This window comes from Acomys minous (genome assembly GCF_964271855.1).
Source record: "Acomys minous genome assembly, chromosome: 3".
Classification (NCBI taxonomy): Eukaryota; Metazoa; Chordata; class Mammalia; order Rodentia; family Muridae; genus Acomys; species Acomys minous.
In genome coordinates, this window is record NC_140485.1 from 68,858,772 (window position 1) to 68,873,508 (window position 14,737).

General features: G+C 54.4%; 1 protein-coding gene across 6 annotated transcripts in view; it reads left to right on the forward strand.

The window, feature by feature from the left end:
• The window catches only part of SULF2 (sulfatase 2), an 84,592-nt gene that overhangs the window by 13,074 nt on the left and 56,781 nt on the right, over nucleotides 1–14,737 (forward strand). For all 6 annotated transcript variants that reach the window (XR_014777798.1, XM_084775071.1, XM_084775074.1 and 3 more), the window contains exon 2: nucleotides 9,862–10,128. Coding sequence is in view for 5 of the 6 variants with exons in the window: in XM_084775071.1 (XP_084631197.1) it covers nucleotides 9,954–10,128 (175 nt within the window). In the remaining variant the exon portion in view is untranslated. The remainder of the gene's footprint in view (nucleotides 1–9,861; nucleotides 10,129–14,737) is intronic.

Genomic DNA, 14,737 nt, shown 5'->3' on the forward strand with positions numbered 1-14,737 from the left:
CGGGAGGGACTGCTCAGCCAGGCCATCAGGCAGAAGGAGAAGCGTTAACTGGGCTATTAATCCCACAGTCAAAACTGCCCTAGTGCTCTTGGATGGTCCTGAAGAGCCCAGCCACATCCTCAGCCAGAGAGCCCTGTGCTGTGCGTAGGACATGCACGGGGCAGGGGAAGTGTGGGGCTGAGCGATGGGGCGAGAGGCTGGGATGGACAGTCCCCACAGAACACCAGCCCGCAATTAGGCGTGAATAACGACTCTGTTCGAGTTGGGCTTTATTGCTTTTGGCTCTGGGCCTTTTACAGAAATAACTGTAACTCCTGCCAAGGAAGCTTTTGTCCTCAGCCAAGAGGAAAGAACAAAAGGCAGAGGTGGGAATGTCTGCATCTGATCCCAGTTCCCCGAAACACCCCGGAAGGACAGCGGGCGTGGCTGCCCACAGGCATGGGCCAGGGTGCAGCCGTGTCCACTCTCAGCTGGGATGGCCAGCCACTCTCCTGCATCATTCGAGCTTTTGGGGCTTATTCCTATCATGGGGGATTGGGGGGGGGGCTTTGCTTCATTAGTATGTGGTGTGGGTGGGGGAATGGGTGCCCTAGTGTGTGTGCAGAAGTCAGGTGACAACTTTGTGGTATTGGTTCTCCTACCTTCCTATGGGTTCCGGGATCAGAGCCGGGGCTGAGTGGCTTTTGTAGTAAGTACCTTCACTGCTGAGCCATCCCGCCCTTTCATGTCCCTTTTTCCTTTGCTCCGAAGGTGTTTCATGAGCATTGCCTAGGATACCCAAGGCCCGAGGGTTAGTCCCCAGCAACATGAAAGGAAGGAGGGAGGGAGGGGAGGAGAGAGTCAGCATTTCAGATATAACCAGCTTCTCACTGGCCTTCGAGTCTCAGCTGAATGTCACCTCCCCCCAGAGGTCTCCTCTGATTGACTCTCTGGTGTCACCCACTGACAGATTAGTGCAGAGCTATCAGACAGTCTGAAGTTTGAAGTTCTTCATCATTTCGCCGCCCTCTGTTGCCCTCGCCAGAACGGCTGGTGTCTGGACGCAGCCCTGCCTCATATTCCTTGTGGCACCACACAGGATGGTTAGCACAAGCATAGTAGGTGTTCGGGAAAGCTCTGGTGGCCTTGAAGATCCACTCCCAGCTCCCAGCCAGGCTTCACAGGGGCCTCATAGACTCCACTGGCTTTTCCCTGTGGCCCATCTCCTAAGTCTAGGTCCTTTCTCTTTCTTAAATATTGAATTTTAAGTTATTTGTATGTGTGTAGGGGGTTGCTTATGTGAATGCAGTGCCTGCAGAGACCTAAGGCATAGGATCCCTTGTGAGCTGTCCAACACAGGGGCTAGAGATCAAACTCAAGTCCTCTGGAAGAGTAATATGAGTTCTAACCACTGAGCCACCTCGCTGGCCCCTAAGTCTTTCATCTGTGACCACGTCTCCAACTATAGACAAAGACCACTGCAGACAGGCATCTTTTTTTCCAAAAATGACCAGATAATACCTAAATTTCTTACAAGGCAGGCCTTCCTAGGGCTGCCTCCCCATGTCACACTCCGCCCTGTTGTGAGGTTTTCTTACAAATAAGGTGGTCTTTCACAAACGAGGAGGAGGAGGAGTTTGAAACAAAAGCAATGGGAAGAAATTAATGTTTTCTTGAACTTCAGATAGAAAAGATATTTCTGTCGTTCCCAGACCTAACTAGGAAGTTTTGTTATCAGGAAAGCCTCAGCAAGAACAACAGCCTGTCATCCTAACAGACCTGTGGCATAGGCAAGCACGTCACAGCCAGGTCTACATAGGGAAAATTCCAGACTAGACAGGACCACACAGGGAGATCGTTCTCCTTCCTCCAAGCCTTCTTGCCCTCCACACCCTGGGTCATACAAGAAAGAAGAGAGAGTTGGGGACCTTCAGGTTACCCAGACTTCCTGGGGCTCTAGAGACCCTCTGGAATGGACACGGGACAAACATATGTCCCAAGAGGCAGGCCTGAGATGGTGGCCTGTGGGCCCTCATTCTGTGTGGGTTTGAGAAGGGCCACAGAACCCCATGTGTTCATCTAAACTGTGACCTCTACACTCCCCATGGAGAAGGGGGGCTCATGTCCTCTGTCCTCAGACCAGCCCGGCTCCATCACACACACACACACACACACACACACACACACACACACACACACCTGAGTGGCAGGGGTGCAGACCCACGGCAGTGAACAGGCAACCACTCCCTGTTGCTAGACACCAGAGCTCTGCAACCTTCTCTTGGCCCCACCCTAAGTCCACCAGACCCAGGCACATGACGGCTTGCCCGCTCTGGAGCCTTGCCAGCCCATGACCACAAACAGAGCGCAGCCAGCCACTCTTTATGAGTCTCCGAAAATAAGTGAGTTTGAGTCGAGTCCCAGAAGGGACGGTGAGGAAGCTGCCCTTAGGAAAGAGAGGAGAGCCCACAGCCAGAGGATGAGGTGGAATCTACGAGCCTAAAAGGCTTAGCCGGAACCAGGCTCCTAATGTCACTGGGTTCATGCCATTTCCCAGAACTGGCCTCTTCCTCTGCTGGCTTCCTTCTCCACTCCACAGATGGCAAGATGGAGACAACGTCCGTCTGTTTTCATAGAATGGGATGTGCTCAGGCTGCCGCTTGCGAGGCATGGTCTCCTCTTCCCAGCCAGCGAGGCCAAAGGGCCTACGTTCTGACAAGTGAATCGCTGAGGTAGGGAGATTGAAAAGTCCTGCTTGGATCAGGTCTTGAGCTCATGGTCTAACCTTAGACCTCTGTTGCTGGGCCTTAACATTATTGGATCAAAGAGATGCTCAAATGAAAACCGGGTGCTGTTGCTGTGTGGCCCAGAGCCAGCAGGTGAGACCTGCCAGCATTGATTGGGCACCTGCTGTAGACTGCTCTACTTCCAGTGTGGACTGCCCTGCTCACCAGCCCTCCTCCGCCTGCTCCATGGAAGTAGGGATTTGGGGTGCAGTTTTCCCTAGGCAGGGAATAGTCCGGGCACACAGCAGATGTGCAGGCATGTGAGTGCTGGGGTTCTACGGCCTGGCGGCCATCTGCCCCTTTGACATGTAGACAGCTGACATGTAGACAGCATGGACGCTCGGCTTCCCAAGACTGCACGTGTTGCTTCTAGCCTCTCTCTGAGCACCAGTCGGAACTGCGGCTCGTGACCCCGTTTCCCAACCTGCCTGTCACTCTTTTCACCCCCTTGGAGACTCCGCTGTCTTCCGATGTGTCAGCTCATTAGAATGCCAGTGCCGTGAGGACAGGGACTTGACTCCCCTGATGTTTGTTCACAGAACCAAGAACTGTGCCTGGCGCACAGGCCTTCCAGAATGTTCTGTTACCTTCATGGTTTTGCACCTGGCTATTGTCCCTCCGGGTGCCTGAGCTACCTGTCTTGAGACTGGGCCTCCACCCCTCAACTTCCAACCCCTCAGAAGGGTCCTTTTTTTCCCTGTGCTGTTTCAGGGCTGGCTTGGTTCTCTTGTTTCTAGAATTCCAGAAGGCACCAGGGTGCCAAAGCATACCTAAGAAGACATGAGAAACTGTCCTATGGGCCCCAGCAGCTCCCTTAGAGGCCAGAGACCATGGGGGGGGGGGAACACCTGCACCTAGGAAGCAAGGAGGTTCCAGTAGGGTGGGGGACTAGGTAACCACCTGGCCACACCCCCTCCTCCCACTCTGCTTTCTTTCCCCTCTACCTGAGGCCGTACCCTCTGCCATTTCATCGAGCTCTCCCTGAGCCCTAGGGCCTGTCTTGCCTTTGTACCTATTGAGCATCTCAGACGTGACACTTCCCACCCGCCTCCAGGCAGCCTTCCCTGACTGCCCGTCAGCAGTCTTTCTGTGTTCTTCCTAGTCACTGAACCTCGGTCCCGTGTATTGTTCTTGGCTCCTGCATGAGTGTTAGGGTTGTAAAAACAGGGCCGGGGGTCAGGAGGTCTGGGTGCACCCTTGCTTGGCCCTCCTATGAGAGGAAGACACCTATGGGCAGAGCTGGGCCTCTCAGTGGAGCCCCAGGCCTTACTTCCCAGAGACCTGCTGAGGAAGGTGTCTGCAGAGCACCCTCCCTTCTCCTCCTCTCCACCCCTTCCTGTGTCCCCTTGACCAGGCTCACCCAGAGCAGACAGCACCAACCCTTTTGACATAATCTGCTTTCAGGAACCTTTTGGGAGGGGGGTCAGGGAGTGAATGTGGTCGCAAGCTGTGTGACTCACAGAGTCTTGAACCCCTCCTCCTCCTCAGCTCCCTCACCTGGGCCTCAAAACTCTCAGTGCTGTTGTATGTATGTGCGGCTGAGTTAACATGGGGTGGGAGCCTAGAACTGTGCAAAACCCCTGGCAAGCACTAGATTTTAGTTACCCCTCAATAGTCTTTCAGGGGTTACTGTGTGGTGGGTGTGCTCCCTTCTGAAGGATAGCCCTGACTAGCCTTTGGCTGACTGCAGCATATACCTTAATCACATCCACTATCCACGCACACATACACATAACATGTGCATGCACAGCACCCAGAGCAGGGCTTTCGCAGGCTCCCAGGCTCTCTCATTGGTCAGACCTGTGTCACATGTCCACCTCGGACCAGTCACTGGAGCCAAAGATGGGAGATGCGCCACTGGTTCCACCTGGGTCAGTGGCTTCGCTGCTGCAGCCACACTGAGCTAAAGTGGCCTCTGGGCTCAGTGGAGGGCTGTGACCAGGAGACAGGTGAGAGAACATTCTGTCCTAAGTCAGGAAAGAACCTGAGCACCCACTGGCGTTGGGGACACGGAAAGGGATGAAGCCGACTGAGAGAGATCTGTGCCTTCGGGGAGGTGGCATTCTGTCTGGCAGGGAGACTGGCGGGTGGAATAGCTAGTGGCTGGCATGGCCAGTGCTTTAAAATCAGTATGTAAAGGTGCAATGTGAGCCAAGACCCGGAGAATGGGAGGAAGGGGCTGGGAGGGTATCAGAATGAGCAGCCAGTGCAAAGGTCCTGGGGTGGAGATGTGCCAGGCATGTACAGACAGAGGCTGTGTGGCTGGAGCCAGATGTAGGAGGGAGGGGGGGATGGAAGGACAGAGACCAAGGTCAGCTCGCGCCGGGTCTTGTCTTGGTTGGGGAACTTTGGGTTTTTACCTTGTGTGGGATAGAGTCCTTGAATTCAGGCTTTTCAATGAGAATGAGCTTTGGGTTTTGGAGTTCTGGCTGCTTGGTGAGAAAAGGCAAGGACAGAAGGACTGGAACCTGCTAGGGTGCTGTGTTGCACCATCCTGGTGGGACTCACCTGCCATGGAGCACTTTACTTCATATCCAGGAGGTCCCAGTTTGTGGCAGAGCTCACAGGTGTCTCTGCACCCCACACTTTCTTCTACCTCCCATGAAGTGCCACTGCCCGCCCCCCACCCCAGTCTAGACCCTCCTCCACTCTGAGCATTTGTCTTCTCCTACCCTGCCAGCTGCATGGCTCTTCCTGGCTTCTCTACTCTTCTTGTGGGACTTGGAGACCCTCAGAGGAAAAGCCCATCTAGGCCTTTCTAGATGCTCTGAGTGTGACCCTGAGAATTCCCCATAGGCTCCTTGGGCCGGGGGTCTGCAACCACACCAAGACCTGAGCCTGTGTAGGATGGCCCCTGAATCTATAACTGTTGTGGTGTCTCCGCACTCTTGGGACCTTGGGTATCTCCAGAGATATTTTGCTAGGCTCTGGGGAGCCTTTGCCAAGGCCAGTGAGGAGAGAACAGGCTGGGCAGGCTTTGAAATGAGCTGATGGGAGCGATGGTGCGCCCAGTGCAGACACAATGCTCTGAAGCAGAGGCATTCTGTGCAAAACTATTTTGAACCTTCCTACCAAGAAGGAGAATGCAGAATTGCTCGTGTCATTGTTAATTGATACCTTCTGTGTCCAGAGAGAAGCTGGCACCAGACCAGAAGCAGCTTTAGGGTAGGGGCAGGGAGGGGATTCATCAAAAATTGACCCACGGATGGCCCGGGCTGAGAATTAGCCCCTCTCATGCCTCCATCCGGAGGAAGGAAGGGCGCCTTGACCAGCGAGCAGAGCCAGAGCTGGGACTGGAGCCCAGCGGGTGGCATCTGCCTTCCCCCGCCCCCTCCCCCCAACACACCACCACACTAGTAGCTAAACCGGCTCTGGGAGGGTACCTACCCACCTGTTGCCTTTGGGAGCAAAAAGACTAAGGCTGGAAGCCTCTTAGGAACCGGCTTACAAACCTGCTTCCGGGGTTCCATCATGCCAGCCAAATCCAGTCTAGGGTTGAACCTTGTCTGCCCTCCAGAACCCGCAGTCCTGGGAAAGTGATTTTAGCCTTCTGTGTCTCCCTTTCTTCGTCTGTGGAGTGGGTATGACATCACCGGGCAGATCTGCATGTTGAATGGGCTGATAGCTGTGAAGTGCTCTGAGCGGAGGCCGCCCGGGTATTGCAAGCTGGGCTCTCAGGAGTATTTGCTCACATGAGTCCCGGCTGGAGCGCTGCCACCGGAGGCCCTGTGGGGCAACCTGTGGGAATTCCCTCAGGACTGTCTCACTTCCCATAGAAGCGCACAGGTATATTTCTGCAACTTTCAGTGCACCTACATTGGGACTTCTGGGGGGTGGGGGGGACCCTTGGCCTCTTCATAAGTGCCCTTTTGGAGGCTGCCTCTGATTTGGAGTAGTTCAGGGCCAGCACCACGGTGAGGGGACCTCTCTGTTCATGTGCAGCCTCCTGCTCCCTCCCTCCCGGGTGGCAATGTGTGTTGGCTACTTCCTGCACCAGCTGGTATCCTCACTCAGGAGAACAGAATGTTCGAAAGGGCCTTAGTAGGAGAAGCAGCACACAGGGCCACCATCAGCTTTCTTCAGCTCTGTGGGAGCCACGCCACAGGGAAGGGACAGCTGCTTTCTGCTCACACTTGGGGAAAGAGGTTTCCGCTTCAGAAATGTGTGTGTGTGTGTGTGTGTGTGTGTGTGTGTGTGTTGGATACTGTGTCTCAGACAGCTTCAAACTCATGATCCTCCTGCCTCAGCCTTCTGAGTGTTGTGACAACAGGCAGGTGCCACTTCACCTGTCTTTGTATTTTGTCTTTTAAAGTGAGACCAAAGATGTCATGGATTCGGGTGCAGCCCAGTTGCAAGCTTGTCTAGCACGTGAACACCCCGGGTTTGATTCTTGGCACAGCATAAGCCGTAGTGGTGCACCCCTGGAATCCCAGCACGCAGGAAGTAGAGTCAGGGGCTTCCGGTCATTCTCATGGCAAGTTCAAGGCCACACTGAGTTCCTGCCTCCAGATCAACAAAACCAGCAGTTGATTGACCAAGGACTATTTGGAGGGTGACAGGGATGGGGACAGTGGCATTAGATGGACAAAGTTGGGGGGGGAGGGTGGACGACAAAGTTTTAGGGTGAAAAGAAGCATTGGCCGTCAGGAGGGCAAGGTTCAGATGCCCTCCGCTGTCCTCTCTGGGTGCCTGTGGGGACAGTCTGTCTTCTTGACTGTCATGGGCAGAAGAAGAGATCCCAAGTTGTAGGCATTGGAAAGGGCTGCAGAAACCCAGCAGGAGGGTGATCACTGTAGTGTGAAAGCTCTGTTTCCACCTCTGGGTGACCTGTTTCATCTCTCACTCCCAGTTATCAGATGGGGAAACTGAGGCAGGGCGATTTTTGAAGTGACCAGACAAGGAAGTTGAAAGTCTGTGCTCTTAACAGTTGTCACTCAGGGTGGATCAGAGAGGCCACTGCATTGGCTCTCTCTGGTGGCGGATGCAAGCTTTAATGTGGCAGGGGGCCAAGGTAGCCAGTGTCTGCCCTCTTGGGTGCCAACCTCAGTGCACATGCCAGGCTTCCTACTGTGTCCTCCAGTGGCCTGGTGTCGTGACTCTTCCCCCAGCTCTTTGTGGGCACTGTTCCCATCGGCCTTTTGTAGTACCTGGGTTGGAGCTGAGGCTCTGAGCAGGGGGGCGGGCCTGTAGCTGCCCTAGACTAAAAGACTGGAGGAGTAGCTCTGTGTGGCCCCAGCAGAACTGTGGGGTGAGGGCGGGGAGCGGGAGGAAGACAAATAGGTGAGTTCTCAGAGAGCTTCCAGAGGTAGACTCAGGCACTGCTCTACCAAAGAGATCAGAGGCTGAACAGTAGCCCGGCGTGGCAGCGCACGCCTTTAATCCCAGCACTCGGGAGACAGAGGCAGGTGGATCAGGAGTGCTGGGCCAGCCTGGTCTATGGAGTGGGTTCCAGAATAGCCAGGGCTACACAGAGACACCCTGTCTCAAACAAACAAACAAACAAACAAACAAAAAAGAGGGTGAAGAGCCCCCACCAAGACCCTCCCTGGAGCCCCTCTAATGATGGCTCCGTCCTGAAAGTCGGTGTGGCTGGTTCCTCCTTGGAGGCCCTGGGAAATGTCTGGATAAGCAAGCGGGTGACCCAGGATGTGACAATGGCCCTCTAGAGCCTAGCTTCCCTCACTCTCCAGAACTCTCCACGTCTCTAGTTACCTATGTATTTTCATCAGGCACTGCCCAAGGTACAGGGGACTGAGCTGTGACCAACACCAAACCCGTCTCTGCCCTCATGGAGCTGTCCCTCCTGTGTGTGGGGACGGGGACGGGGACAGGGCTGTGTGTGGATGGCGCAGTGAATAAGACCATTTCGAAGTGAGGTAGTGATTGATTGAGAGAAATCGAACAGGTGATAAACTATAGAGTGCTTGGATGGGGGCCAGGGTGAGCCTGTCTGAGGAGGCGACATCAGTGCCTAGACTTGGCTGAGCAGAGAGAGCCCGGCATACCATGGCAACACTTAACAGTGCTTACAGAAAGGGCAAGTGTCAAAAATGATCCCATGGTGGCCAGAAAGAAGCATGGTGGGGGGGGGGGTGAGTGAGAGATGGTGATAAAAGGAAAAGGTCAGAGCAACTAAGCACGGGGCCAGGCACCACCAGAAGCGGGCACCCCTCCCCCACGCCGTGACCTAGGATTTGAGTCTCTGTCACCACATTGGGGTGTGTGTGTGTGCGCAGAGTCAGTCAATCTGCCTGTCACTTTAGGAAGTTCCCTCCAGCTTCCCTGAGGGGTGGAACACCCCTGGGCACTTTTACAGCCCCAGGGCAGGTGACATGGATGGTGACTGTAAGCAACGCAGCCCCATCCCCTACCTCCTTTGCCCGCCTTTGCTAGATGCAGCCCACCCTGGGGTCAAGGATGACAGGCTAGTGTGGAAGCCACAGTCCCTCACCCTGGCGCTCTTTCTGCACTCTTGTGACTTACTCTGCCAGTTCAGTCTGATGGGAGCCCTTTCGCCCATCTGTGGGATGGGGGATGAGGCCTTGCACACGTGGCCTGTTGAGTCCTTAGCTTGGCCATGGGGAAACTGGGGTTCCTTTGTTTATGTGTGTGGATAACAACTCCAGAGGGGTGAGTCCGATCCAGGAACCTATGGCCTTGTTTATGTGTGTGGATAACAACTCCAGAAGGGTGAGTCCGATCCAGGAACCTATGGCCACCCCTCCCCCCCACCCCCTAAAGCATACAAGTGACCCAAGCCATCTGCTGCTGGGGCTGGAAGGGAAGGGCGGAGCAGAGGTGCTGGTGGCTTGTCCCCTTCTGCGTCCTGGTAAGCAGGTAGTCAGAGCCACGCTCTCATCTGTTAAGGCTTCTTCACTGTCCTCCAGGGAAGTCCCTGTGGACAGTCTGGCTGTTGATCTGCCCCTTAGCCAATTGTAAACACTCCACTAGCTTAGCTGCAGAGCCACGTCGCTCTAGAGTGCGGGAAAGGCTGTCCATGCCCACACTGGTCCTTCCTTGTGTGAGGCAGTAGCGCAGTGCAGCAGGGGCGACTGTGATGTTGGTACTGATGCCCGTCTACCCTTTCATCCTTCAGATCCTGAGGGAAGAGGGGAAGGAATCCCATCCACAAGACACCACCTCAGCCTCTGCATCCGAGAAGAAGCAACGGACCGGCAAGCCACGCCAATGGCACCCCCTGGCCTGCCACTATGGCTGCTATCCACCGCTCTCCTCTCCCTGCTGGCTGGCAGCTCCGCCTTCCTGTCCCATCCCCGCCTGAAGGGCCGCTTCCAGAGGGACCGCAGGAACATCCGGCCCAACATCATCTTGGTGCTCACGGATGACCAGGACGTGGAGCTGGGTGAGTGCCTGAGCTGGCCAGCAACACCTGGGGCTCTGGAGGTGCCATGTTCCCACAGTCCCGTAGCTCCAGGTGCCAGGCAGTGGTGTGGAGTTTGCTTCTGAGCGGAAGCAAGCCAGCTCACATCTGGGGGCCTTGAGAATGTAGGTTCTTAGTGAACCGCAAAATTGGGGGCCCCCAACTTCACAATGTAGAATGATCTCCCCAATTTCTACAACATAAGGAGTAGAGTAAGCTAAGTTCGCTCTTGTGGTCCACCTTGCTCTCCTAAGCTACTGCGCCACGGCCTTGGCTGACAGCTAAGCCATCCCCTGTTCCTTCCAGTCTGAGCAGTGCTGCAGGCTTTCGCTCTTTCTCCTACAAGAAGCCTTCTTTCCGTTCGCACCAGTAGGAGACCCCAAAGCTGAGGTCACTACCAGAAAGGGTCGGTCTAGATCTGTTCTCGCTCACCTGTGGGGGCATCTCCCAGTGCGCCCCAATTCTCCCTCCTCTTGTCTCCCTGAAGTCAACATATGGGTTCCTCCCCAGCCGAACCCCGCATCTGTGCTGTCTCATAGACGCTCAGCTCTCTGTAGCCTCTGTTCTCCGTTTTCACATTCAACCAAACGTGGATCAAAAAAAAAAAAAAAGCGCTGCAGTGTGTGTGGGTATCCTCCTTAGTCAGTCATTAGTCCTCGCGCAGTACCCCTCGCCCAGTGTCGCAGGTCATCTAGGGCCAAATAAAGGCGGGGGGGGGGGGTACAGGTGATTAGCAAAGAGCACAGCAGTAAATTCGAGGGCCTGAGCATCCTCAGAACCTGGGCCCTCCCGCGCTGAGGGCCAACTGTATAGCATGATTCACAAATGCAAGTGACTGGGGATGTGGCTCGGTTGGTAAAGTGCTTGCCTGGCAAAGTCCTGCGTGCCACATCCCCAGCGCTACATACACCAGATGCGATGACACAGAACTATAAACCCAGCACTTGGGAGATGAAGGCAAAAGGATTAAAAGTCCTTAGCTACTATAGAGCTTGTGGGCGCTCAGGAGGCAGAGACAGGCGGATCTCTGTGAGTTCAAGGCCAGACCGGTCTACCAAGAGAGTTCCAAGATAGCCAGGGTTATTACATAGAGAAACCCTGTCTCGGAAAACCAAACATAATTAGTGGGAGGCCAGCCTGGGCTACATGAGATGCAGAAATTAAAAAAAAAAAAAAAAAGTGAAACAAAACTAATGAATTGTAGTAACATTTTGTTTAGCCCAACATGCACACTGCCATCTGACGTGTGGTCAGTAGAGAAAATGACTTGCGAATGTTTTGCCTCCCTTTACCTTGCCCCGACCACCTAGCACGTGTATATCTCTGTTAGGACTGGCCGCCTCTCCTGGCCTTCACAGCCACATATGGCTTGGGACTGTTATATTGCACGGCATGCACGGTAATGTGGTTTCCCTCTGTAAGTCAGACGCCCCTTCGAGTCATCTGTCCTACTGTACATTGTGAAAATCTGGAGGCAAGTGTCCCAGGGAAGGGAACAGGATGTGCAAAGACCCTGGGGCAGAATCAAGGAAGTAGTTATGGCTGAAGCCCGGAAAGACTGGCAGAGGATGGGGCGTGGCTGTTGTTGCTGACCAGGCGGATGGTGTTAACCAGGCGAGGGGTGAGAGCTTTTCCTCCATCCTTTCTCTGAGGACATCAGAATATAGTTTGTGGCAATGAAGGGGGAACGTCTCACAGGGTGAATCTTTGCAACCTGCGCCTGTGTTTTAACTACTCCAAAAGGCCGCTCGCATGAACGCCAGCCAGCCCTGACAGTGGGTACTGATGACCCCGCCTCATGGTTTCCTTTCTGAGAGTTAGGCATGCCAGAGCAATCAATGGTCCAGAAGCAGTCGGGGCTCAGAGCTTTGCAGCTGGCTTGACATGCATGGTGCTAATCTCTGCAACATGAGACTGTGGGGTGGGGGGTGGGGGGCTGAGGTGGGGGGTGGCTGGTGATTTCCTTGCAGCAGTACCTGGCCTCTGGGGTCCTGGACTCCCTTATTGTGGCCCTCAAGCTAATGGCACTCTTTTCAGGCACCCAAGGCACCCCACATGGCCACTCAGTCAGGCAGCACAGGTTTAACAAAAATTGTTTGTTCTGGGAGGTGCTGGGAGATACTGGCAAGGGGACACTGTGCTGGCAAAGGGGTGCAACCTTGATGCAAAGCAAGATGGAGCCACTGGGACCAGTAAGGGAACAGAGAGGTATTGGTTTGGGGGTATGGTGGGGGTTGTTGTTGGTTTTGTTTTTTTGGGTGGTTTTGTTTTGGTTTTGTTTTGCGACAAAGTCTTGCTATAAGCTCGAGTTAGCCTTGAACTCAGGATCTTCCTGCCTCTGCCGCTTGAGTGTTAAGGTGACAGACATAAGCCACCACACCTAGCTGGAGTGTCATTCTTAGTGAAACAGGTCAGGAGGGTGGAGGGGGGGGGAGGGCTTTGAGTTCCTAAAGGACCCCTCTGCTATGCCGATGACATGACAGGGGTAAGAGGAGGCGCAGAGGGCTCCCAATAGGCCCTCCAGGACAAGATGGACGCTGGTGGTAGCCAATTGTGAGGTAGTGTGCTCACAGTTGGGTGGGCAGAGGCCAAGCTGCGCGTCTGTGGATGCATGGGTCCATGCCGGATCTGAACCAGCAGCGACGACTAAATGCTGATTGTCAGGACAATGCTCTTGCTCCCAGGTGCGTGACTCAGCTAAGACAGAATCACATCGAAACCCTGAATCTGACTCTTATCAAACCAGTGTAAGCCAACAAAGTCAGTGGTCCATGGGTGAGATGAGACGGGAGAACAAACCATGGCTGGCTGTAAGTCAGCACCCATCCCCCTCTCCATCTTGGGTGTGGGGGAGGGAGGGAGGCACAAAGATGTTAAACCACAAGTCCAAGTCGCACAGCTAAGATGGGTTGCAATAGGATTTGAACCTAGAACCCGTGTGGCCTTCACCACTCACTACTCTGCTCAACTGGTTTCTGGGATGGGTGATGGGCTGTTCAGAGTGTCTCCGCACTGATACTTAACTGTCACAAGTTAACTGGCAGAATCTGCAGATATGCCTCTTTGCACAAGAATGAGTTTTCTGAAATGTAAATTTCTGGGAGCCAGTCAGTGGGGACAGGGCCTCACATAGTCTGTGCTATGACAGCTCCCTCCCCTCCTCCCCCCCCCCCCCCCCCCCGCAGCCGTGGATGACAGAGATTGGTGCCTACCAACCGTCACCTCCTCACATGCGATATCCTAGGCAAACAAAACTGAGCCTCCTTGAGGAGTGTGGGCGGGAAGTAGGTAGTTGGGGGGCTGATGGGCTTTTTATAAACCAGACAGACCCAGATCAATAATGCATGCGCCCAAAAAGCCCAGCACATTATCTCACAGTTGGCCACCACCGGCAAGCCGAGGGTGGTCCTGAAAAATTCATCGGCTGCTATTTTGTGCTTGTCTGTGAGGCAGCTCCGGAGGGCCTCTGGCTGGAGGCCTCTCAGCAGAGCTCAGCTTGAGCTTCCTTCCGGTCCCAGGTGGGGACAGCTGTCCACTCTCATCAGGACCCAGTGAGAAGAGGGGCACGCATTCTATCTCATGGTTGCTGTTTGTGTTCACCTGGCTTTTCTGGCACACCTGTTCTTCCCTGGTTGTCACTGGGAAGTGTTGGGTGCTGGGTTACCAGAGCATCAATGAGTGAGCACCTGCGCTGTCTGTCTGTCTGTCTGCAGATCAATAAGGGATACAAGAACATCAGCAGGACAATGGGATGGCTTTACCCATGACATCACAGTCCTGTCACACGCCGTGCTGTGTCCAGGTTAGCCAAGGAGATGCTAGGTTCTACCAGCACTGGCCAAGTTAATTGGAGCCAGCTTCAGGACCTCTCCAGGGCTTAGCTGGCCTCTGAGAGCCCTGGGGGAGTCACACACAGCCCGAACCAGAACTGTTAGCTCGGATTGTTCCATCATAGGCAGCCAAGGTCAGCCATGTGGCACTACCATCAAGAGGGACCACTAAGGTGCCGTAGGGACAGATACAACAGCTCATGAGTGAAGCCAGGCTTAGGAGTATGTCCCTGTCACCCCAGCACTCAGGAGACGGAGGTGGCAAGATCAAAAGTTCCAGGCTAACCTGGGCTACATAATTAGATTGTGTCTCAAAAACAAAGCAAAACCAGACAGGTACAGGCACTGCCCGTTGGTCTTGACTCTCCCGGTTACAAGTGGCTTCCTGGAACTCAACTTAAGCACTTGTAGGAACTTACTGAGGCATGAAAATAAAAAGTGCAAGTGTTTTGGAGCTTCAGGTGCATTTGGGTCCAGGAGCGGCCCCCTCTGGATGTCACCTGCCATATGTGGCTCTACCTTCCTGAGAGCTGGCTCCGTTTTCAGACCAGCTCATTAAGCAGGTATTAACAGTTCCCCATGAGGTCCAGTGTAGCCAGCGAGGCCATTACACAGCCTGGCAATGACCTGGACTGGGATTGAGGGGAACTGGGCAGGTTTCCCTGAAGGGAAACTGAGCATTGCCCCTCGAGGGTGCAAGCAGCAGCCAAGACTGTCAAATCAAGAGTCACCGGGGCTTCTCCCACGTGTCTCAGCTGCAG